Consider the following 25,511-nt stretch of genomic DNA (forward strand, 5'->3'; position numbering starts at 1 on the left):
GTTCTTATGGCCTGGATTGGCCACTGTTGGAAACAGGATGCTGGGCTTGATGGACCCTTGGTCTGACCCAGTATGGCATTTTCTTATGTTCTTAGGCTTCTGGCGAACATGACCAAATCTTGGGGAAGTAAGACACACATAGCGGCAATGCGAACACCCACAGGTAACTTAATCAATACGAACCAAGCCATGGGTGATCTTTTTTGCCAATATTACCAGCAGTTTTATCAAGCTGATTCGGTTGCACCGGAGGCCATAGCAGAATATCTAACTCACTCGGGATTACCTCGTCTCACTGACGATCAATTGGATTTATGAAATATGCCAATTCAACCTCGGGAACTTCAATTAGCAATAAAGAAGGCCAAACCTTTGAAGGCTCCAGGGCTGGATGGGTACCCAGCTGAGTTTTACAAGATTCTTTTAGCTCACGTAGTGTTACCTTTAGCAGAAATGCTTAATGATCTCATTGAACATCCGGCTTCTTCTTTAAATCACAATCTGGCATACATTACAGTCATACCCAAGGACAAGAAGGACCCCACCTTACCGGAATCTTATAGACCAGTTTCCCTTCTCAATTTTGATATGAAGCTCTTGGCAAAAGTTATGGCCACTTGCCTTTCACGCCTCTTACCTGGTCTAATTCATGAGGATCAGGTGGGTTTTGTGAAAGACCGTAGTTCTTCCTCCAATGTTCGCAAGATATTATCTTCCCTTGAGACATGTCACTGGCAAGATATCCCATCTATTTTGATAAGTTTTGACGCTGAAAAAGCGTTTGATAGGGTGGGCTGGCCATTCACGTTTGCGGTCTTGGATTCCTTGGGTATCACTGGATATTTTAGATCGGCAGTTCATGCGTTGTATCATAAACCCTCAGCCTCTGTGCTAATCAATGGCACTTTGACATCACCTTTTCTTATACATCGGGGCACTCGCCAGAGATGTCCACTCTCTCCCCTTTTGTTTATCCTTACATTGGAACCTCTCTTAAACCATATACGGGGAAATGAGACAATCAAAGTATCTCCCCTCTCCCTGGTACCCGTGCCCCATATAAGTTGGTGACTTTCGCTGATTACCTCTTTATTCATTTAAGCTCCCTGCAGTCCTCATGGGAGGCGCTAATGCGGGAGATGAGTGTTTATGGTTTATTAGCAGGTCTCAAACTAAATTTGGCTAAATCTTTGTACTTATTGACCATGCCTGGTTCCCAAACTTGGTTGCCTGCTGATTTTCCTATACCACAGGCGACTCATCTCAAATACCTAGGCGGTCTCATACCAAAACTCCCAAACTTGATTCAGGTGCTCAATTATAAGGTAATACTACAAAAAACTAATACTCTGCTTTCTATATGGTCCCACCTCCCTCTCACATTGGTGGGTAGGATCGTACTATATAAGATGCTCATTTTCCCAAAATGGTTATATGCGATGCAACTCCTTACTATCGTTTGGACCAAGCGGGAATTGAGGGTCTTGGATGCCCAGCTACATAAATTCCTGTGGCAGGGTAAAAAACCTTGGGTGGCTCTGCAAATCCTTCGATTATCTAGGAGAAAGGGGGAGTGGGGACTTCCGGACTTTAAGGTATATAACGTAGCCTGTCAGCTGCGACATGCTGCAGATTGGCTAATGACCACGTCTTATTATACCCCGTTGGCAATAGAACAAATACAAGTTCAGCCTTTAAAACGTGCGTATGTACTCCATAAGCCCTTGTGCAAGCTCCCAGTTTATCTCCGCACTAGTGTGTTAATAAGACCTGTCTATGTTGCTTGGAAGTGGGCCTGTCAACGATTCCAATTTTCACATGGAGTTACTCATTTTCTGCCCCTTCTAGGTAACTTGGATTTCCCCCCTGGCTTGCACAATCAACTTTTTGAAACTTGGTATGAGAGGGGTATTAAGTCTGTTTGGCAAATGGTAGATGATTCTAATATGGTTTCTTCTTTTCCCATATTACAAGATCTTTATAGTCTACTGAAAAGTCATTTTTACGCATACCTGCAGGTCCAACATTACATAGGTACCTTGCAGTTGCCGGACCCCCATCACCCCGCTTGGGAATTCTTGTCGGAATTTTTGAATATGAATGACCCTACTCGCCATAGGCTCTCTTTTTGATTCAAACTGCTAGATAGCTCCCGAGCTTTCCCTAATTTGGACAAAGTGGTAGCTGGCTGGAATAGGGAACTGGGACTATCTTTAACTGCGCCCTATTGTAGGCAAATCTTTTCTAGAGCACAATATCGGTACCTACTCCTTTGCTAGAGCTTCAATTTAAATTTTTACATGGCCTCTGCGCAGGCAAGCAAGTTGGGGAGGGGTGGCTCTGGATGCTGTCCCAAATGTGGGGCCGCACTCTTGGTCATCAATTTTGGTCTTGTCCTACTCTTAGATTATTTTGGGGGAAAGTGCATAGCTATCTTCAGCAGATGTGTACCCTTAAATTTGCCTTTCATGTTAATGTCTTTCTCTGGGATGATAGCCGTGGTATATTTTTTTACAAAGCCGACCATTCGTTGGTGGTTCAGTCTTGTGCTCTTACTAGCTAAGAAATGTATACTGCAGAAGTGGTTAACTGCTGATCCCCCCACCTTGACACAATTGCGTAATCTTATTCATCAGACTTGTTTGTTGGATAAGTACATATCTAAAGTGGAATGGTTTCACCCTCGAAGGCTTTTTGTTACTTGATGGGAGACATACCTTTTTTCTTTATCTCCATCAGCACGGAGTTTAATTCTTAATGATCTGTCAATCTGATCAAATTAAATATGTATACATATTTTGAAGCCTGATTCTTCCTTGTTTTCCTTAATACTATATTGTTTATATTTGATGTCCTGGGTAGGGGGGGGGGGGGAATGTTTAGATCTAGGTTTTGTTCCTGATTTGCTCCATGATGTCTTTTCCGGCTTGCAGAAACCCGGCTGGAAAGATGTATACGTGTTATAAGGTCTGTTACTTAACTGGAACACTTGTAAAAAATTTGACGTCTCGGCTTGTTGCCTCTCTGAACTGTTTATTATTGTCAATAATCAAAAATAAAATTTAAAAAAAAACAAAAAACTGTGTGCTGAATGTAAGTAAGCACACAGATTTAATGCTCAGCTAATTACGTGAACTGCTGAGGAAACAAACTTGCGTGCTTGTGTGAAGTGCACATTTTCTTTATTCACATACTAAATGAATAGCGGGAAATATAGAGGCTTAACTTTTTTTTTTTCTTACAGTGGAAACTAAACTTCAGGGTCAGAGGTTGAGTCAAGTTAATGGGGCTAGTGTTAATGTACAGTGATATGCCCCAGAGTGGAATTAGGTCCTGGACTTGCACTTTGTACACACAGTTTTGATGAGCACAATTTATGCTCATAACAATGTTTTCTGTGCACTTTTAGGGCATGTTTTAGAAACACAACTCATGTTTTGTGCTGCTGTTTATACATGTAAATAATAACTCCTTACCAGTTATGCTCACAAAACATGAAAGCATGGTAATTTGAATAGATTGAGGATTTATTTGTTTGAACGTCCACGTTTAGGTTAGTGCACTTTCCTTTTTTTAAAACTCCCAATGCATTTGCTTACAGTTAGTTTACTACATTGTGATTAAAGAGTTTAATCACAATGTAGTAAACTAACTGTAAGCAAATGCATTGGGAGTTTTAAAAAAAGGAAAGTGCACTAACCTAAACGTGGACGTTCAAACAAATAAATCCTCAATCTATTCAAATTACCATGCTTTCATGTTTTGTGAGCATAACTGGTAAGGAGTTATTATTTACATGTATAAACAGCAGCACAAAACATGAGTTGTGTTTCTAAAACATGCCCTAAAAGTGCACAGAAAACATTGTTATGAGCATAAATTGTGCTCATCAAAACTGTGTGTACAAAGTGCAAGTCCAGGACCTAATTCCACTCTGGGGCATATCACTGTACATTAACACTAGCCCCATTAACTTGACTCAACCTCTGACCCTGAAGTTTAGTTTCCACTGTAAGAAAAAAAAAAAGTTAAGCCTCTATATTTCCCGCTAATGCCTTCATTAAATGGGATTTACATGGAGTGGCACTAATTTCTGCATGCATTTTTACTCATCTTTGTGCACATTTTTTTTCATGTACTAGCATCATTATTAAATCCTGATTCAAATTACCTACTCAAATTCCTTTTCTAGTTTTTTTTTGTTTTTTTTTAATCAACTGCTTGCTTTCTAACTTAGGTAAGGAATGGTGAATAAAAGAGAATATCAGAGTACCTCTGTATCATTACGATGTTCTGTTAAATGCACATGAACACTGTGGCTGGTTTGGCCTACATAAATCAAAGGACATTGTATAGTATAGATTACATTTTTAGTGTTGCAGTCCAAAAGCCATCTCTGCTTTATTAAAATTTGTGAAATAGGATGTTGCCAATGTAACCCTGGAAGAGTATTGTGACATAGGTTGCAGGCATCACAGGAAAAATGACCAATCTATAATGTTGTATCGTTGCATGTCTGGGGAAGCGCTGCTCTGGTTACTTGTTCCCTTGTGTTATGGTCTCGCATATGTACAAATCAAGGAGACTGTTTGAGGCAGGTATGCATAGAAAGAATATGTCAGTGTCTGCATATGATGGAAGAGATCTCATGAGCCTGATTTGAAAACATCAATACACAAGTGAGAGTATCCGATGGGGATAAAGTTAATTTGTATTCAAGAAGTTGAGACCTATCTGAAAATTCCGCTTATAAATAGGCCTGTTTAACAGCTTTCTTAGGATAATCCCCCAAGCTAGAAAACAGTGTCATATTCTTAGAATGTTCTCTGAAACTAGGCAGATCTGTGCAGATGTGCCTAATCCTGAAGAATTGTTTGACTGGGAGTCCCCACTTAAAAGCCCATGGATGAAAGCTCTGAAACCACAGTAAATTATTTCTTTCACAGGGGATTTCAAGTTGCATGGGAGGTTCTTGGTTCTAAACAGTAAGAGAGAGGAGAGACCAGAGAGTAATGCCAATGTCATCAGAGAGGCGCCAATTCTCCATATAAGACCTGTGCGCTAGTGGCATCAAGAGGAAATTTTCAGCTGCAAAGGAGGTTTGTGGCTGCCTGAGACCAGCAAGTAGCACCAACATAATCGGAGAGGCACCAATTCCCCCATAAGACCAGTGCTCCAGTGGCATCAGAAGGGTTTTTCCAGCTGCACAGGAGGTTTGTGGCTGGTGAGAGAGAGAGTGGAGAGACCAGAGAGTAGTGCCAACATCATCAGAGAGGCGCCAATTCCCCCTATAAGACCAGCGTGCCAAAGCTACGTGCCCCTTCTCTCCGTTTTTCTTTCAAGAACACAGTGAGCAAGAAAAAAAAGGGGAAGATTTGCTTTTCCGAGACAACCTTGACTCCAATGAGTGTTCCAATGGACTCCCATTTGATTTGCTTGAATCCTGACTTTAATCAGGACTCCTTGGATGCTCTTCTGAGTCTGGAGGATCATCCACCACCTTCTATGCCTCAATGCTCACATTCAGAACCTGGTGTGATAGACTTCAAGGTAGGTACTGGGGACCTTACCAATTGGATCACCAAAGAAATCTGCCCAATCTTAGGCTTCTACCCAATGTTCCTCTACATAGAACAGAGCTAGCTCTCAAAATTCTGCTACTGTTTCTGATGGCAATTCTCAGGAACTCAAAGTCGCATTTCCCACTCTGGTTTCTCTCTCTCAAGCTTCTTTTTTTGGTAGTCCTCTCTGAGGAGGTTTCAGAGCCCAAACAAATTTCATTGAGACATTTGGAGGCAGATCTCTAGAATGGAGCTTTCATTGTCTCAGTCTATAAAATAGCTGTCCAGATTTTCAGTAAATGTCTCCTCAATAATGACTGAGTTGCAAATATTGAGTCTATAACTATGTCACAAGTCTCTGATATTTCTGAGCTACGGGCATTTGAAATGGCTACAATAAAAGATAATGTGTGTCGGGGAAGACTATAGTGATAGGGGTATACTACCGTCCACCTGGTCAAGATAGTGAGACGGACAGTGAAATGCTAAGAGAAATTAGGGAAGCTAACCAAATTGGTAGTGCAGTAAAAAAGGGAGACTTCAATTACCCCAATATTGACTGGGTAAATGTATCATCGAGACACACTAGAGAGATAACGTTCCTGGTTGGAATAAATGATAGCTTTATGGAGCAATTGGTTCAGTAACGACGAGAGAGGGAGCAATTTTAGATCTAATTCTCAGTGGAGCACAGGACTTGGTGAGAGAGGTAATGGTGGTGGGGCCGCTTGGCAATAGTGATCATAATATGATCAAATTTGATTTAATGACTGGAAGAGGAACAGTGTGCAAATCAAAGGCTCTCGTGCTAAACTTTCAAAAGAGAAACTTTGATAAAATGAGAAAAATTGTTAGAAAAAAACTGAAAGGAGCAGCTACAAAAGTAAAAAAATGTCCAAGAGGCGTGCACATTGTTAAAAAAATACCATTCTAGAAGCACAGTCTAGATGTATTCCACACATTAAGAAAGGTGGAAAGAAGGCAAAACGATTACCGGCATGGTTAAAAGGGGAGGTGAAAGAAGCTATTTTAGCCAAAAGATCTTCATTCAAAAATTGAAAGGATCCAACAGAAGAAAATAGGATAAAGCATAAACGTTGGCAAGTTACATGTAAGACATTGATAAGACAGGCTAAGAGAGAATTTGAAAAGAAGTTGGCTGTAGAGGCAAAAACTCACAGTAAAAACTTTTTTAAATATATCCGAAGCAGAAAGCCTGTGAGGGAGTCAGTTGGACCGTTAGATGATCGAGGGGTTAAAGGGGCACTTAGAGAAGATAAGGCCATTGCAGAAAGATTAAATGATTTCTTTGCTTCGGAGTTTACTGAAGAGGATGTTGGGGAGGTACCCGTACTGGAGAAGTCTTTCATGGGTAATGATTCAGATGGACTGAATCAAATCACTGTGAACCTAGAAGATGTGGTAGGCCTGATTGACAAACTGAAGAGTAGTAAATCACCTGGACCAGATGGTATACACCCCAGAGTTCTGAAGGAACTAAAAAATGAAATTTCAGACCTATTAGTAAAAATTTGTAACCTATCATTAAAATCATCCATTGTACCTGAAGACTGGAGGATAGCTAATGTAACCCCAATATTTAAAAATGGCTCCAGGGGCGATCCGGGAAACTACAGACTAGTTAGTCTGACTTCAGTGCCAGGAAAAATAGTGGAAAGTGTTCTAAACATCAAAATCACAGAACATAAAGAAAGACATGGTTTAATGGAACAGAGTCAGCATGGCTTTACCCAGGGCAAGTCTTGTCTCACAAATCTGCTTCACTTTTTTGAAGGAGTTAATAAACACGTTGATAAAGGTGAACCAGTAGATGTAGTATACTTGGATTTTCAGAAGGCGTTTGACAAAGTTCCTCATGAGAGGCTTCTAGGAAAAGTAAAAAGTCATGGGAAAGGTGGCGATGTCCTTTCGTGGATTGCAAACTGGCTAAAAGACAGGAAACAGAGAGTAGGATTAAATGGACAATTTTCTCAGTGGAAGGGAATGGACAGTGGAGTGCCTCAGGGATCTGTATTGGGACCCTTACTTTTCAATATTTATAAATGATCTGGAAAGAAATATGACGAGTGAGATAATCAAATTTGCAGATGACACAAAATTGTTCAGAGTAGTTAAATCACAAGCAGATTGTGATAAATTGCAGGAAGACCTTGTGAGACTGGAAAATTGGGCATCCAAATGGCAGATGAAATTTAATGTGGATAAGTGCAAGGTGATGCATATAGGGAAAAATAACCCATGCTATAATTACACAGTGTTGGGTTCCATATTAGGTGCTACAACCCAAGAAAGAGATCTAGGCGTCATAGTGGATAACACATTGAAATCGTCGGTTCAGTGTGCTGCAGCAGTCAAAAAAGCAAACAGAATGTTGGGAATTATTAGGGAATGGTAAATAAAACGGAAAATGTCATAATGCCTCTGTATCGCTCCATGGTGAGACCGCACCTTGAATACTGTGTACAATTCTGGTCGCCGCATCTCAAAAAAGATATAATTGCGATGGAGAAGGTACAGAGAAGGGCTACCAAAATGATAAGGGGAATGGAACAACTCCCTATGAGGAAAGACTAAAGAGCTTAGGACTTTTCAGATGGGAGAAGAGACGACTGAGGGGGGATATGATAGAGGTGTTTAAAATCATGAGAGGTCTAGAACGGGTAGATGTGAATCGGTTATTTACTCTTTCGGATAGTAGAAAGACTAGGGGGCACTCCATGAAGTTAGCATGGGGCACATTTAAAACTAATCGGAGAAAGTTCTTTTTTACTCAACGCACAATTAAACTCTGGAATTTGTTGCCAGAGAATGTGGTTCGTGCAGTTAGTATAGCTGTGTTTAAAAAAGGATTGGATAAGTTCTTGGAGGAGAAGTCCATTACCTGCTATTAAGTTCACTTAGAGAATAGCCACTGCCATTAGCAATGGTTACATGGAATAGACTTAGTTTTTGGGTACTTGCCAGGTTCTTATGGCCTGGATTGGCCACTGTTGGAAACAGGATGCTGGGCTTAATGGACCCTTGGTCTGACCCAATATGGCATTTTATTATGTTCTTATACTATAAAGTTGAGCTGATTGAAACACATTGAGGTCTAAGGATCTAAGGGGTAGATTTTTAAACATGGACAAGCGATTTTATAACATGCACGCACGGCGCATGCATGATATATAATCCGGGGCGGCGCAAGCAAGGGGGGTGGCGTTTTGCACGGTGACGCATCGTGGCATTCCCCTGTTCCCTCCCCCCTGCCATATTCTCTCCCTCCCCCCTGCCCATACTCTCTCCCTCTTCCCCTGTCCTCTCCGACACCTTAAAAGCTCATACATTTTTTTTTTTCGTTGTTTACGAATTTACACCACCTCCTGAGCTGGCGATTTCATAACATGCGCGCAGTGGCGCGCACATTATGAAATCGGCGTGTCCATATGTGCGCATAGGTTTTAAAATCGACCCCATATGAGCAACCTAGTCAGATTTTTGATAAATGGGTCGCTGTCACCCTTTTTTAATATTGCTAGAGGCACCAGGCAAGGCTGCCCCTCTTGTCTCTTTTATTTGATTTAGCTGTTGAACCTTTGGCCGAGGTGGTAAGACAGTGTGAAACTATTAGGGGTATACAATTGGGGCTTGGAAGCACAAGATTTCACTTTATGCAGAGGACTTAATTTATTTGACTGAGCCTCTATGCTCAGACCGACCCTTATGAGCCTCCTTGAACAGTATGAATCCTTCTCGGGCCGTAAGGTAAACTTTCATGTATCTGAACTGTTTCTTTTTGGTGGTAGGGTGACACTTCCGGAATGCCTATCAGCATTTTGTGTGGCTGGTGATGGGTTCAAATATTTAGGCATTTTTGTTCCAAAAATGTTTGAAGATCTTTATCGAAAAAGCTACATTGCAGTTGTTGCCACGATTAAGCAGGCTCTCCAGCACTGGGGCGGCATTGCAGTCTCTTAGAGTAGTAGAATTAATTTACTGAAAATTAATTTCCTGCGCCATCTCCTCTACTACTTCCAGCATTTACCATGCAGTGTTCCCAAGTTAATTTTTTTGAGATACATGTTTTAATGGCAAGAATTAAGCTGACCAGTTGTGGATGCCTAAACTACAGGGAGGTATGGCACTTTCCAACTTGTGCATGTACTACTGGGCAGCTGGATTAGTAGGCTTTAAAGCTTGGCTGACCAACACAGACAAAACCTGGCTTCCTCTTGAAAAGAACAGGCCCAAAATACAGAACTTGTCCACCTTGGCTTTTTTGCCAGCATCTTCCCATTTAAGCTATCTAGTGTGTAGAGCTCGCCCTATGCTGGCACACTTGGTCAGTGTTTGGTGCCAGGTTCAAAAGTATTTGGGCTTGGCGGATGAATCTATTTCCCTAATAGCCCCTATATATTAAAATCCCTGCATTTCGGGCTGTACTTTTAATTTAATGTTCAACGATTGAAGACAAAAGGGTTTTATGTTCATAGCTCAGCTGTGGGAGGAAAAGAAGTTCATGACCTTTCCAGAGCTGCGCATACTTTGTGATCTTGATGAACAGCATTGTGCTGGCTATAATAGCCTGTGGCAAGCTCTGAGTGAATCTTTTGAACTGCTGGGTCCATTTAAGCAGTTAAATGGTCTCAAGGACTTTTTAAGTGATACAGATGCAAAGTCCAAATGTATTGCCTCTGTGTATTGGGGAGTACCTCATGCGAAATACGGTATCCTCGTGTCACAAAACTTGATTGATAGATAGAATACAGACATAGGTTCCAGTTATGATGTTGAATATTTGGAAAGAGGCACATCATTTCTCAGCCTAACAAACAAATGGAGTTAATGATTAAACTTTTACACTTTATTTTTCTAAATTATCTGCTGATTCAGAATCTGGGTGCTGGAGGGTTTGAGGGGTTCATACATACATATGTGGTGGTACTGTTCTGGGGTGCATAATTTCTGGAAGGAAATTATTCAGGAAATATCAAATATTATATCTACACCCGTTTATATCTCATCCCAACTTGGTTTGTTGGGGAGGCGGGAAGAGTCGCTTGTTCCCAAACCTAAGAGACAAATGTGGTTGCCCAACTACTTCTAGCAGCTAGATTCATGATAGCTACATATTGGAAGCACACTACAAATATCAATTACTGGAAAACTCAGTGGTGACAGATTGCTGATATTGAATTGCTCCGGTATATTTCCAAGGGAAAGAGGTTTAAATATGATTGTATCTGGGGCTGTTATAGGAAATATTATAACTTAGATTGAGAGTTATTCAAGGTATGATTGCTAATATGTTTTTTTGCTTTTGTATAAGTTTACCTATGGCTCTGCCTATCTTGGGTTTTACATATCTAGATATGTATCTCATGCTGAGCTATATAAATATGCTTTGTTCAATAATATGTAGTCCTTGTCTTTGACCTTGTCTTTGACCTGTTGATTGTCTGTTGTAAGCCAAAAAACTCTTAATAAAGAGAAAGTTAAAAAAAAAAAACTGATGAGAAAATATTTTTTTACTCAGTATATAATTAAGCTCTGGAATTCATTGAGTTTTCCAGCAATTCATTTGTCTCAGTATGTGGTGGTGAAAGCTGTTAGTCTAGCTGTGTTTAAAAAAGGTTTGGACAAGTTCCTGGTTAAAAAAAAATCCACAAACCATTAAGGTGGAGTTGCAAAAAATCCATTTCTTATCTCTGGGATAAGATGGAATCTGTCTACCCCTTGGGATCTTGCCAGGTTCTTGTTACCTGGATTGGCTACTATTGGAAACAGGATACTGGACTTGATGAACCTTTGGTCTGACCCCGTATGGCAAGTCTTATGTTCTTATGAAAGGGGCGACAGTCTTGCCTTTTTTTTTTTGGCACGTAAACCCATTTAAAGCTGGTTTCAGGAGAATCCCATTCCACTACTATCGAAAAATTCTTGACTGGACCTGACTTCTCCTAAGAGACCAGAAATGTAAGCTTTTCTGAGGTGGATACATTGGCTTGTGTGAAGATGTTGAGAACCATGATTCCTGTGGAGGGTGGTGTGGCATTCTAAGGTGCACAAGATGGAAAAGAATAGAGGCAATTCTCAAGCAGGCCTTTGATATGGCTAGTATGTCTCTTCAGATGGCAGCATGTAACAGTGTTATGACTAAAACTGGTTTGTGCTTATCTCTTTATATACATGAAGCTTTGCAGGAAAGCATCGTTTCATATCTAGAGAAGGTACTTCAACTGGAACTTGGGGGCAGTCTTTGGGGGGTTGCATCTTTGATTAGTTCACACCTCGATTAGGAGTATGGCTTCTAGTAAAGCAGCCAGGAATTTGTATGGCTGCTGTGTTGGTATGTGGATTAAACTACTATGAATCATCTAACCGAGCTTCATTTCAAGGGCAGACTTCTGCTTATTGGGGATTTAGAGAAGAGGGTCACAGCCTGGGAGGAATCTAACGTTCCCAGGCTCCAAGAGGATAAACAGCAAGAATCACCCTAGCATTTACCTTCTAGGTCTGGGTCGTATGGTAGATTTCAGTTCTTTCAAAGTTTCAAGAGAGAAGGAAATGTTGAGGGCTTGGGAACTACAGGACTTCTCAAAGCTCCCAAAGAAGGAATAGAAGTCCAGTCTCCGGAGCAAAGGATAAGCTGTCAGTTAACAGAATTTCTCTAGATATGGGCCTAGAATATGATAGACCAGTGGATCTATTAGATCATTCAGACCAGCTATGCTTTAGTTTGCTTTTCTAAACTCAGTTGCTTTTTTGGTTTCTCTTTGTCTTTCCTTTCTCATGCAAGAGGTGTTTTGGGTTGTGCTCAGCCATCTGCTAGACATCAGAGTGGTCATGTTGGTGCTTCTGGTACATTGGAATCAATGTCAGTATTCCAACTATTAAGTGGGTTTCAAAAAAACAAAAAAAAGGAACCTTTCCACCTATTTTGGAACTGATGCAACACCTCAAAGTTATGAGGGTTCCTCACTTCAGAATAGGAACCTCTATATCAGTTATGGAGAAGTCTTGATCTGTTATAGTAGAGCCACTGGGTGGCTCAGAGACTAAATTCCTGCTTCAGTTCAGACACCTTTAATGGTAAGATGAGACAAATTTATTAGCGTCCATGGGTTTGATGGAAGCATATAGGCATATTTCCATCTTCAAGGGCCTTCAGATGTTTCTCCATTTCTTGGTACTGAGGTATAATTTTTGGTTTCAGGTCCTCCCTTTTGATTGACCATTGCCCTCAGACCTTTCTTACATCTAGATGGCGCCATTGCTCCTACCATGTGACAGGGGCCGACCAATGGTACCGGTAGCCCCTGTGACATAGTAAGGGCAAAGGCTATCGGCACCATTTTGAATACTGGCAGCCGACGGCCCAAGTGCAGGAGATCGCTTCCGGACCCCCGCTGGACCACCAGGGACTTTTGGCAAGTCTTGGGGGGGTCAGGAGGGTGAGGGTTTGTAGTTAGTTAAATTTAGAGGGTTGGGATGGGTCCCGTCCCCCCCCCCCAACAAAGAGCATGATAAAACTTTTCTGATGCGGGGAGTGGACAGAAATGGCCCTCCCCAGACCCGAAAACGAAATGGGGACAAAAAAAACATTTTATGCCCTCCCCTAATTTGTCTGTAAGACGAACAGACGCCCAGGAACAGAGCCGGTTTAGCACACCATTTTTTTTTTTTTTTTTAATTTTCCCGCTCTGAATTTTAGGTGTGTCTTATGGTCAGGTGCTTCTTATGGAGCGAAAAATACGGTATATATATGCGCATACACACGTATATACATAAAATTATCTATGGGATCAATATTCAGACTGTTAGCCTGACAAACTAAATTTCCCACTGTGCCGAATGCCTCTGATTTATACGGCTAACTGTTTTGCCAGATAAAAGTTTCCCAAATAAATTGGAAATGTTCTGGGGGCATTCCAGGGCAGAGTTAAGTTAGCCATACAACTTATTGAGCCAATTCCAATATTCAGACTTAAATAGCTAATTTATCCGGCTGAGCCTGGTTATGCTGGAGAGCCATTCTAAAGTCAGCCACACAAGTTTATCCAACTACATTTAGTAAAACGCCTGATCGGCAGCAGTCCGCTGAATATCCATGACAGTTTACTCAGCTAACCTTAGCCGTCTAAATTGCTGAGTACTGTCCTCTGTCGCTTAGTTTTATATTTAGTTGAACTGCTTCATTTTCAGTAGTTTGTACACTGCCATGGAAAACGGGTTGTTTTCCTAGAAGCAGTTAGATACTTCTGCAACTTGTCACAGACTCTTGACCTTTGTGCTTTAGGCTCGTGTGCAAGCTGAATACGAGGACCACCATACTGGCAGCCACAAACCCAAAAGGCCAGTACGACCCCAGGGAATCGTTGTCCGTGAACATAGCCCTTGCTAGTCCTCTTCTGAGCAGATTTGACCTGGTCATCGTCTTGTTGGACACAAAAAATGAAGAATGGGATCGTATCATATCCTCTTTTATATTGGAAAATAAAGGTAAATGTTACATTTTGTGGTGTGCTGGTGTCCTGCTGGTGAATAAAAGGGTTTAAAAAAAATGAATACAAATTAAAAAAAAACAAAAAGACAATTAGAATGCTTGTGTTTGTAGATGCAGTAACTTCCAGTTTACCAGTCTGTCTGTTCTATTTACTAACAAAAAGTCGGAATTTTACCCACTTCATGCACAAAACTCAGAATGTATACTCTCTCTAGTGGACATGACTGTAGCTACAACCAAAAGTGTTTGTTTACTGCTGGTATCAACTTCTTGTCCAGTTTATTTATATTTATTATTCGCTTATGTTTGATCACTCCACCATAGAGACTGCGCAGAGGGATTTATAAACTACATAGTTACAACTGGAACTCCAAAGTCATGGCTTTAAGTAAACACATCCTGAACTCTGGGTTGGTTTTTTCCTACTTTCACTGTGCAGCAGCTTTTTACCTTGAACTGGGGCAGATATGAGCCACAAATCATTGTGAGCAAATGTAGGCTACCCAGCAGTCTCATTTTTACACACTGTTTATCAACAAGCACATTGATAGGCTTATATTCCACGTTTCCAAGATGAAATTTCATTCAGAGCGGGTTGCAAAACATAATGAAATCCATGTTCAGTAAGCCGGTGAGTGGACAAATTATTTGGCTGGATAGCTTGTTTAGGGTAATCAGTAGGACAAATACTTGGCTAAATTTACATGGGTAACATTACCCAGATAACTTTTAAACCTAACTGGCGATGTGTAAAATATAGTTTGTCAAGTATAAAAAAAATAACCCTTTTGGATCAACAGCATTGATTCTACCCCCTGATATATGGGCAGCCTAATATGGAGACTAATGCTAAGACTATTGCTCACTCAACTCCCAGAATCCTTCATTGTCTGTGACCTGTTTGCAACTAAAAGATTCAAGAATTTGGAAGACATCTGGAATATATTTAGGCTCTGCAAAGCCTATGCTCAAAGGTCATGAGAATACAGATAGCAAATGGCTGAAGCTTATATACACCCCCCCCTCCCCCCCCCCCGACCCCCACGTTCAAAAGAATTAAAACATGTTGTGGGCCATAGCATTCCAAAGAGCCTCCCCCTTTGATTCTGAAAATGGTATGCAGGCTCCGGGCCCCTTTTTAACCCCCAGCACCTACCACAAACCCTCCACCCCCCCCCCCCCCCCAAATCCCCAGGGCCAGTGGGAGTTCAGTACATTTGTACCATTTTCAGCAGTGTAGTGCAACGTTACTGTCAGAGCATTACACACAGCAGTACTGGATACCTCCGAGAGTGGTTTGAATCTACTGCACATTCGGCAGCCTTGGGGGATTACAGTTGGGGTAGGGGTTGGTAGAGGGCCCAGAGCTCCATCTGTTTCCAAAACAGGGGGCGGGAAGGCTCCTTGGGCCACTATGGCCCACAACTTGTCATTGTTTGGAGAGGAGGCCATCGGGTGCTGTGCCCAATGGAATTTTCTTTTACTGATTTCGGGGGGGGGGTTGGGCCTCTGGGTCCATAATTCTTTTTTTTGGTACTTATATGGCTATATTTTCCGTTATAGCCGACAAGCCCAGATTTAGGCATAGGTACTTGCCTCTGATGTCAAATTGAGATAGGCGCGGGAGTGATGCCCCTGCTGCTATGCCTCTATCCGGGCCAGCCTTCCAGCCGCTTGTTACCTAAAGCAGTAGCAGCATCCCTGTCCCACAGCAGCAGCAAAAACTTCAACTCCAGCTGCCTGTGGCATGCTCAAGGCCCTGAGATAGCCCCGGCTCTCGCTCAGGTTTCCACAGTAACCGGAAGCCCAGGTGGGAGGAGGGAAGGGGGGGCCGCCAAAGGGCCTTGAGCACACAACGGACAGCTGGAGGCCCTGCGTTGAGTTTCTTCTTTGAAGCTGTGGTTGCTGGATCGGGATACCACTGCAGTTTTAGATAATAAGCAGCTGGAAGGCGAGGAGGAGGACCGGAGAGAAGGAGGATCTGGACGGGACAATCTGAAGTCCTTCATGCTCCCCTCCCCCACCTGCTTCATAACTTTGAGACATTGAGATGCCGAGGACCCCCGCCATCCTGTGCTGTCTATGGACGCCCAAAATGTAAATCTGGCCCCGATAGCCGGGAACATTTAAGTCGTCTGGATACTGCTCTGTGGCAATCCTAAAGTGATCCAGATAAAACCGAATATCAGCATTATGCAACTAAGCCATCTGGCTAACTTTGATCTGCTCCAGAACGCCCCCAGACCATCTCCAAATTATCTGGCTAAGTGTTAGCCAGGTAACCGGGAGGGGGTCAAACCGGTAGGAATTTCAGAAACACAGGGTTTGTCTGGCTAAGGGTCAACTTAGCTGAATAAAGAATGTGGACCTCGAAGTAAAACAGGAATAAACAAATTAATTAATAAGCTATTGGTTACGTGTCCATAAAAACAATAACATCAAAGTCACCATAAACAACCCTTATATTCAGTTCCACACATTAAAAACATTTCATCTTGATTCATAAAACATAGAGAACTAGTTTTTGAAAATTGCCCTCCCCTTATCGAAAGTTGCTTATTTTCCTGAAAATTACTATTTATTTTTTCCAGGCAGTTTGTCATATAACAGGAGCTTAGACATTGAAATGCTGCTTATAATCAACAACTCTGCCACACGTGTTTATGGTCGCTGTGAGGTGTTCTGGCAGATAAATTTAATTGCTGGAGCAAGAACTGGGTCCTATAGCCCTCATTTGCACACTCTGACTAACGCAAAAAACTGCTCAGTTCCTTCATGTTCTGGCAAATTTCCCAAGAGTGCCCTCAGTGCCTTTCTGCTCTGGTGCTTTGATGCTGTCAGTTTTTGTTTTATATTGACTTACATGTTATCAACATTTTCCCATTAGCCAATACCTTGATATTAAGAGGCTTCATTTATTGGAGCATCATTACTAGCTGTAGACAATATTCCTTCTTTTGCTTTTTTTGTTGCTGTTGTTGATGTGTGTCTATACATTACAGCAGGACACCATTTACAAGTTGTGCAGTTACAGCTAGGGGAATTGCAGGATTGTGGTGCCTGCTATTTCTCCCTATATAGAGAGCCTCCCAAAACACAAGCACCCATTACAGAGAAAGCACAACACAGGCCCTTATTGCATGGAGAGACAGAGTTATTTTCCCAGCACAAGCACTTATTATAGGCAAACCTCAACACAAGCAGTCATTACCTACAGACCGAGCACTTTATACAAGCACCAAAAGAAAGATGACCAACGCAAGCTGCCAAGAAACAGCGAGAAATCTGCAGGGGTCTTGGAGGAGGTTTACAGAACATGAGGAGCAATAGGTTCATACTCATATCAGTTGTACTTAGGTCATTTTCAGTTTGCTGGTTTTCTTTTGAAAGGCTGTGATTTTTCTCTGAGCATTTCGTAGAGAGGACCAGCCTGTTTTTCTGTTTCGGTTTCTGTTGTACCTTTCCTCAGCAGTTACACCATATGCTATAATGAGTAGCTCAGGTTCACGCTCAGCTCAGGCTCCAGTTCCTTGGGCAAACAGGATCTGGGATTGCTGTATAGCAGTGCTCCCAGTCCTCCTGCAGGACAGGTATTTAGCAGTACGCGGTCATGTTGTGCGCTGACTGTAGCCACAGCTGACTCTGGAATGAAATGGAAAGCTTCATGTGCAGGGAAGAGGACACTGAAGCACAGATGTCCTATGAAAAGTGTGCAGGCTTTCCTTCACTTTCTAGCCATGCTTGTGTAAAACCTGCACGTGGCTCTTAAAAAGCAGATTGATCCAAAGCAGTCTGTGTAAAGAGAACTCCTATGGTTTTTTTGTGTGCATTATGTAGATTCTAACCAAGCACTTGCTCTGCAGGTTGTCCAAGCGCATCTGAAAAGCTGTGGAGCATGGAGAAGATGAAAGTCTACTTCTGCCTCATAAAGAACCTACAACCCAAAATGTCTGATGAGGCCAATATGATTCTTGCCCGCTATTATCAGATGCAGCGCCAGAGTGACTTGAGAAATGCAGCCCGCACCACCATCCGCTTGTTGGAGAGCTTGATCCGTCTGGCAGAGGGTGAGCAATGTTTCCCCATCTAAGAAGCTGGGATCCATTGTCTGGAGGGAGGCTTTAGACTCATCCTGGCTTATTTGACATCTCTGTTTCCTTGTGATGTGACACTGTATATGACTCGGAGAGACTCTGAAAGGGAGCCAGGGAACTGATAAACTTAAGAGGCAGAGATTAGGATGCAGCTAGCAAGGTAGTCTTTAGCTGAAGGACAAACTCAGGGAGGTACAGTAAACATTCTGGCTCTGTAGGTAAGAGTTTTTACATTAGCATTCAGGGCTTCCAATATCTCGCAAGTGACTATCTTAGAAGGAAAGCCACTGGCTTAAACATAATAGAAAGCACCTGGCTTTAGAAAAAAAGGGGGAAAGCCTTCAACTTTTACATTGAGGAAAACTCTTAGCTTTAAACAAAATAAACAGCATTTGATTTTTAAACAAATTGAAACAACCCTTTGGTCTGAACATAAAAACTCTTAAAACCAGTGTAAGAGTTTCACAGAGTTACCTGCTGAACATAAGATATGAAATGCTGGGTCAGACCTAAATCCATCAAACTCAGCATCCTGTCTCCAGCAGTGGCCAGTCCGGTTCACAAGATCGCACAAAACAGATCTGTTTCCTGTTCCTTCAAGGGATAGCAATAGCTTTCTTCAGTCTATTTGGCTAATGTGTTATGGATCCTTTCCTCCAAGAACTTGTCCAAACCTCTTTTAAATCCCACATTCCATCTCATCCTGCCTCTCAAGAGCACACTGGGTTTTTTTTTCCTCTTTGACATCATAGCCCCTACTTATAGGTGGTGCAGCGTAGAGAAAATCCAGTATTCTCTGCCTCCAGCAGAGGGTAGGATTCACTGGTGGTGCAGCAGGGTTTCTGGAGAAACTCTGTAGTAGGACTAGGGCCAGGCCACTGGTATTCCCAGCAGTGAGAGCCCACTGTTCAGGAGCTCCCAGTCCCAGAGGGGGACTTTGTAGACCCTGAGGAGGTGGTGATGGTGGTGGGACTCTCTCCTTTCTCTGTTCTCTTTTGATTAAAAAAAAAAATTTGGAATGGAGAGTTGTAATTGAGGAGAAGCAGATTTTATCTTAGAGGATATTTATTTTATTTATTTATTTATTTGTTGAGTTTTATATACCGTCATTCGGTAAAGCCATCACAATGGTTTACAAGATTAAGAGTGTAATTTTCTTTACAATTGCGAATTAAGGTATAACAGGATACATATTAAACAAAAAGTTAATCTTTTATAGTCCAGAAGAAAATCATTTTTGAGTGAGGAGGGTTCGTTTGGTGCTGGTTGGAGACAAGTTATTTTGTGGATTTGGTTGGTAGTTCCTTTGGGTGTTAGGATGTTGTGAAGTTTGAGTGTCAATCTAGATTTTGTGAAACAGCCACATTTTTAGAACTTTTTTGAAAGTTTTGAGATTGGGTTGGGTTCTCAAATCTTTTGGGAGGGAGTTCCATATTTTAGGGCAGGCAATGGAAAAAGCTCTTTCTCTGGTTGTTGTCAAATGAACATCTCTGATGGGGGGGACATTTAAACGGCTTGTGTTGTTTGAACGTAAGCTTCTTTGGGGATTCTGGGGGGTTATGTTTAAGCCAGACTGACCTTGATGTTAATTGTTTAGTAATTTATGTATGATGGTCATGGATTTGTGTTCAATTCGGGCTTTAATTGGAAGCCAGTGTAGTGAAATCAGTATAGGCGTTATGTGGTCATTCTTCTTTGTTCCTATCAGAATTTTGGCTGCTGAATTTTGCAAAATCTGGAGTGGTTTGAGGTTGGAAGATGGAGTTCCAATCAGTAGGGAGTTGCAGTAGTTGATGTTTGAGAAAATAAGTAGCTGTAAAACAGTTCTGAAGTCATAAGGGTTAAGAAATGGTTTCAAACATCTTAGGGTTAGTAGTTTGTGATATCCCTCTTTGATTTTGTTTGATATATGATTCTTGAATGAAAGTTCTTTGTCAATAATAATTCCTAGGTTTCTGGTGTGGGTGACAGGGAGTATTGAGTTCATTTGATTGTCAAGTAATAGTAGGGGTGGTGGAGTTGGATTGGGTTTTTTGTCCATGAGGATTATTTTGGTTTTGTTGATTATGAGTTTCAGTGATGTTAGGAGATGTTTATTTGAGACAAGTAGAGCAGATGTTTCGTTGTACGTTTCTTCGATTGAATTTTGGATGGGAATTAGAAGTTGAATGTCGTCAGCGTAGAGGAAGTGGGTGATTCCATTATCTTTTAGTAGTTGGCAAATGGGAAGAAGGTATATGTTAAATAGAGTGGCCGATAATGCTGATCCTTGGGGAACTCCAGTGTTGAGGTTAATCTTTTTGGATGGGTTGTTAATTGATACTTGGTAGGTTCTGTCAGATAGATGGGATGAGAACCATTTTAAGGTGGTGTCAGTTAAACCAATTTCAGTCAGTCGTTCTAGGAGTATATTGTGCTTTACTGTGTCAAAGGCAGCTGAGAGGTCAAGGAGAATGAGTAGGTATTTTTTGCCTTTGTCGAATCCTCTTAGTATCATGTCATTCAAAGAGAGTAGGAGAGTTTCTATGCTTAGGATAGAGTACTTGTGCCTCCCACCACCCCACCCCACCTCCTCTTGTTCCTGGGGAAAGAAAAAGGCAAATGGAGCCTCTAAGCTGAAGGTCCTCTCTCTTTTTCCTTTGAGTTCTGCAAGGGCAGTGGGAGATGTTCGGCTGAAGCTGACCTGTTCTTCAGGAGAAAGTAAGTGCTTTCTGGAAAGGAAGGTCATTTTTGCTGCCTGTTGTGCCTTCCTGCTGACCTCTGCAGCAGGAAGGTGGTTGTGGTTGTAGGTGCATCTCCACTGCCATAGAGCTGCTCTGCTCAGCTTCTGTCCGAAATGTTGAAATCCCTGGAGAGTCTTCCAGGAGCATTGGATCGCCGATCACTGCTCCTGTCTTGGAGCCCTGGAGCTGTTTATGGAAGCGATGCCAAGATTTGAGAATGTGGGAAGTCTGGTTTTGGCAGGAGCATCGACCATTTTGTTGTGGGCACTGCTTTTCCCTCTGCAGCAACCTGCTATTGCCTCTGAGGTTTCTGATGGTCCCCCTCCTTTGATTCCTATGGAGGAAATTTTAAACAAGGCTCCTTCAATACAGGTTAATGAATCTAGGAGTTTTTCACCTGACTTTTTATTTATGGGTTTCTCCATCAGGCCCTTTGTGCAATCAAAAGGCCTGAGGGGCTGATCAAATCCTCAGCGGGGGGCATCTACATCTGAGCCCAGAGATCAGGTTCCTAGTACATGTCCCATCTGAGCAGCTGAGGACCACATCCTGATTGGGACGGGGAACCAGGAACATCCGGAAGATCATTTGGATTCCACCAGTTATTTTACCTTGGAGTAAAGCAAGGTGCCTTTGGATAAGAAAGGTAATTCTGTCATTCACCTTTTCCTTAGGAAGGAGACCACGGTCTTCATTGCTCAGGTGGCTTCTAATCTCTGAATCACTGATATCAAGGTTGAGGAACCACCTGTTTGGGATCCATAATTAAGGGGGTCTGAAAGTACACTAAAGCCATTCCATTGCACTCTGAAATAGAGGATATGGTGCTGGATGTGTGGAAATCCCCAGAGAACAGTTCCAGAAGAGTTATAATCTCCTAAAGTTGTATCTGCGTTTCTTCCAGGTTTCTTGGGTGAATACCTGTGTACCGCGGTTACTAGATGTACAGCTATATCAGTGGAGGGGAATATGTCTCTAAAGGATCCTTAGGACAGGGATTTTGAGATCTCTTTGAAGCATCCATTTATCTCTTCAGCACTTGCAGTGCAAAATTCTATTTGCGACAGTTTGGTGATTCAGGCGCTCTTGCACTGGATTCAGCAGCTCCCAGAAAGCGAGGACACAGCCAGGATGAAGTCAGCTGCAGCCTTTTAAGCCGATGCTTTCTGTGATCTTCTCTGGAGTTCTTCCAGATCCATGGCTTTGATTGTTGCAGCCAGAAGGCTGCTTTGGAGTTGTAACTTGGAGAATCCTGGTCTAGGTCTCAGTTGGGTAAGCTTCCATTTAAAGGGAAACCCATGTCTGGGGACGATCTGATGCAGCTGGTCAAGAACCTAAGAGAGTCAAAGCTGTAAAGGCTCGCAGAAGACAAGTAGGTCAGGGTAATTTCAGGGATACCAGGTGGAATAGCACTGGTAGGCAATCCCTCTTTTACTCCTCTCACAGTTGGCAGATCTTGAAAGAAAGAGATCAGTTCCCTTTTGAGGCTTTAGGTAGCCAAGGCCTGCCTCCATCTACTCTTTGGGAACTAGTAGAGCCTTTCATTTTGGGGCAGTGGATCCATTCCCTGGTTCTCCATGTGGGTGGATGCTTGCAGCAGTTTTTCCAGGAGTGGGTCCAGATAACATTGGATCAATGGGTGGTGGAGGTGGTTCATCAGGATTACACCTTGGAGATTATCGCTCCCATCTCTGACACCTTTAGGATTCTCCTTGTTCAGTGGCCAATCAAATTGTGGTTTGCGACACTTCAGCAGTTGCAGGCTGTATTTCCAATTCCCCTGTACAAGCAGGCTGTTATTCAATTTACTTTGTGGTGCCACTCAAGGATGGGACTTTAGGTCCATCCTCAATCTGGAGGGTGTAAACCGCAGTCTTCGTTTTCTGCATTTTTGCATGGAAACTCTTTGCTCTGTTCTCATGGCAGTGTAGAAGGGGGAGTTCCTTGTCTCTCTGAATCTGGCAGAGGCTTACTTTTTTATTCCTGTCAGAGAGGAAGATTAGAAGTATCTCTGTTTTTTGTATCCTAAACGAACGTTTTCAATACAGGATGTTTCCTTTTGATCTGTTGGCGGCACTGCAAACCTTCACCAAGCTATTGCATCAGAAAGGTGTTATGGTGTATCCTTATCTGGATGACTGGTTGATCAGGGCAAAATCCTTTCAAACAAGAGTTCAAATGGTCCAAGTTTTAGAAGGCTTGGGTAATCAGATTCATGATGAGCAAGTTTTGGCCTGCTCAAACTCTGGAGAACCTTAGGGCGCATTTCAGCTTACAGTAGGGTCAGGTATTCCTTTTAGCGGACAGAGTGGGCAAGCTGATTCAGCAGGTGAGGAGATTGGTCTCTCTGAATGCTCCATGAGCCTGGGATTAGCTCCAGCTTTTTGATTCCATGCTGCCACTCTAGATTTAGTTCTGTGGGCTAGAGCTCACATGCGTCCACTTCAGTTCTCCCTGCTGTTGCAATGGTTCCCTCAGTCTCAGGATTATGAATTCCAGTTTCCTTTATCAGTGTCAGTAAAGAGTCACCTTCAATGGTGGATAGTTCCCCAGAACCTCATTCAGGGGATCAGACCTAGCGACTCTCTCCTGCATTTTAATCATGATGGCTGCGAGTCTGTTAGGGTAGGGAGATCTCTGCCTGGGCCAGGTGATTCAGAGACTCTGGAAGCAGCCTGGTCCATCACCAGACAATAAAATTGGCCATGTGTCACTTCCTCCCTTTACTCAGGAGTCAAGCAGTCGAGGGTTCTTTCTGACAATGCAACAGCAATGGAATGCATCCACAGGCAGGGGAGAACCATAAGTCTAGGTGTGTGAGAGGAGAAAAATCTCCTTTTGTTTCCTTGGGCAGAAAACATCTCCAGCTTCTATCCACATTACACACTGCGGATCAAGACAATGTGCAAGCAGCTTACCTGAGCAGGAATCTGCTGGATCTGGACGAGTGGGAGTTGAATCAAGAGGCACATATTCTCAGGAGGTGATTGCCTCACATTGATTTATTGGTGATACACAGAAATACAAAGGTTCAGAAATTCATTGCAGGGAGTACAGCGTTGAGGGCATAAGTACCTTAATTCAGCCTTGGCCCTTGGGGGAGTTACTTTATCTCTTTCCTCCATGGCCTCTTATTGACAGAATTCTTTGCAAGATAGAATTGGAAACCAGCCAGGTTATCCTGATACCTCCAGATTGGTTGTGAATGCCATGATACTCAGATTTAGTAAAATTTCAGATCGGCATCTTCCAGTGGCCTGGGAATTTTTTGGTCCAGAGTCCCATCATCATGGAAGATCTGGTTCAGTTTTCCCTTATGGCTTGGCTCTTGAGAGCATGCTTGAAAAAGAGAAGCTTCTCCTCTTCTGTCATTGCCACTCTGTTGAAAACCCTTAGGACTTCAGCTTCTCTAGCTTATATTCGAATTTGGCACGTTACGAGGCATTCTGTAAGGATTCTTCAGTTTCTCCTTGGTGTGTGGATATTTCTTGACTTTGGACTTTCTTCAGTAAAGCTTAGAAAAGGGTTAGAACCAAATTCCTTGAAGGTACAGCTCATGGCTATTTCCTGTTATAGGGACCGGATTCATAGAGTTTGTCACTCCAGGTGCCTCTAGGTGTCTTCGGGGGTTAAGATGTTGCATGCCTCTTTTTTTGACTTTGGTTCCTCAGTGGGACCTTAATTTGGTCCTCCTTTCAAGCTTTTGAGGCACGTGATGCTGAAGGATATTTCCATTAAGATGATCTTTCTGGTAGTGATCTTTCTGGTAGTAATCTGTTCAGCTTGTCAAATTTCAGAGATCTAGACTTTGTCTTGCAGGGACCCTTTCCTTTCCATTGATTTAAACTACTTTCTTTGTGTCCCTCCTTTCTTCTAAAGGTGATCCCAGCATTATATTTACAATTAGTCTATTTCCATTCTGGTTTTTTCAAAGGAAGAATGTCATGGCCCTAATAAATCTTTGAGGTGTTTTGATGTCTGTAGGGCGATAATCAGATACTTGGAGGTAACTAATTCTTTTCTTTGTATAGACAAGCTGTTTGTGGTGTTTGGAGGGCTACGCAAGGGCGAGGTGGCCTCTAAATTGTATCTCAAAAAAGATATGGTTACATTGGAGAAAGTACAGAGAAGGGCGACCAAAATTATAAAAGGATGGAATGGCTCCCCTATAAGGAAAGGCTAAAGAGGTTAGGGCTGTTCATCTTGGAGAAGAGACGGCTGAGGCGGGATATAATAGTGGTCTAAAAATCATGAAAGAACTGAAACGGGTAAATATGAATCAGTTATTTACTCTTTCGGATAATACAAGGATTAGGGAGCACTCCATGAAGTTAGCGAATAGCTCATCTAAAACAAAATAAGAGAAAATTATTTTTCATTAAATGTATAATCAAGCTCTGGAATTCATTGCCAGAGGATATGGTTATGGCAGTTAGTGTAACTGGGTTTAAAAAAGGTTTGGATAAGTTCCTAGAGCAGAAGTCCATAAACTGCTATTAATGTTTTCTTATGTTTTCTTATGGTTTTTTTTTCTTAATGTTTGGGTACATGCCAGATACTTGTGACTTGGTTGGCCACTGTTGGAAACAGGATGCTGCGCTTGATGGAACTTGGTCTGACCCAA

At 42.2% G+C, this 25,511-nt stretch overlaps 1 protein-coding gene across 1 annotated transcript in view; it reads left to right on the forward strand.

Moving 5' to 3' along the window:
- Window positions 1–25,511, forward strand: part of MCM9 (minichromosome maintenance 9 homologous recombination repair factor) — a 192,011-nt gene that overhangs the window by 147,827 nt on the left and 18,673 nt on the right. The window contains exons 9-10 of the mRNA XM_029596419.1: window positions 13,864–14,066; window positions 17,934–18,137. Of these exons, the coding sequence (XP_029452279.1) occupies window positions 13,864–14,066; window positions 17,934–18,137 (407 nt within the window). The remainder of the gene's footprint in view (window positions 1–13,863; window positions 14,067–17,933; window positions 18,138–25,511) is intronic.

The sequence above is a fragment of the Rhinatrema bivittatum genome, chromosome 3, assembly GCF_901001135.1.
Source record: "Rhinatrema bivittatum chromosome 3, aRhiBiv1.1, whole genome shotgun sequence".
NCBI lineage: Eukaryota > Metazoa > Chordata > Amphibia > Gymnophiona > Rhinatrematidae > Rhinatrema > Rhinatrema bivittatum.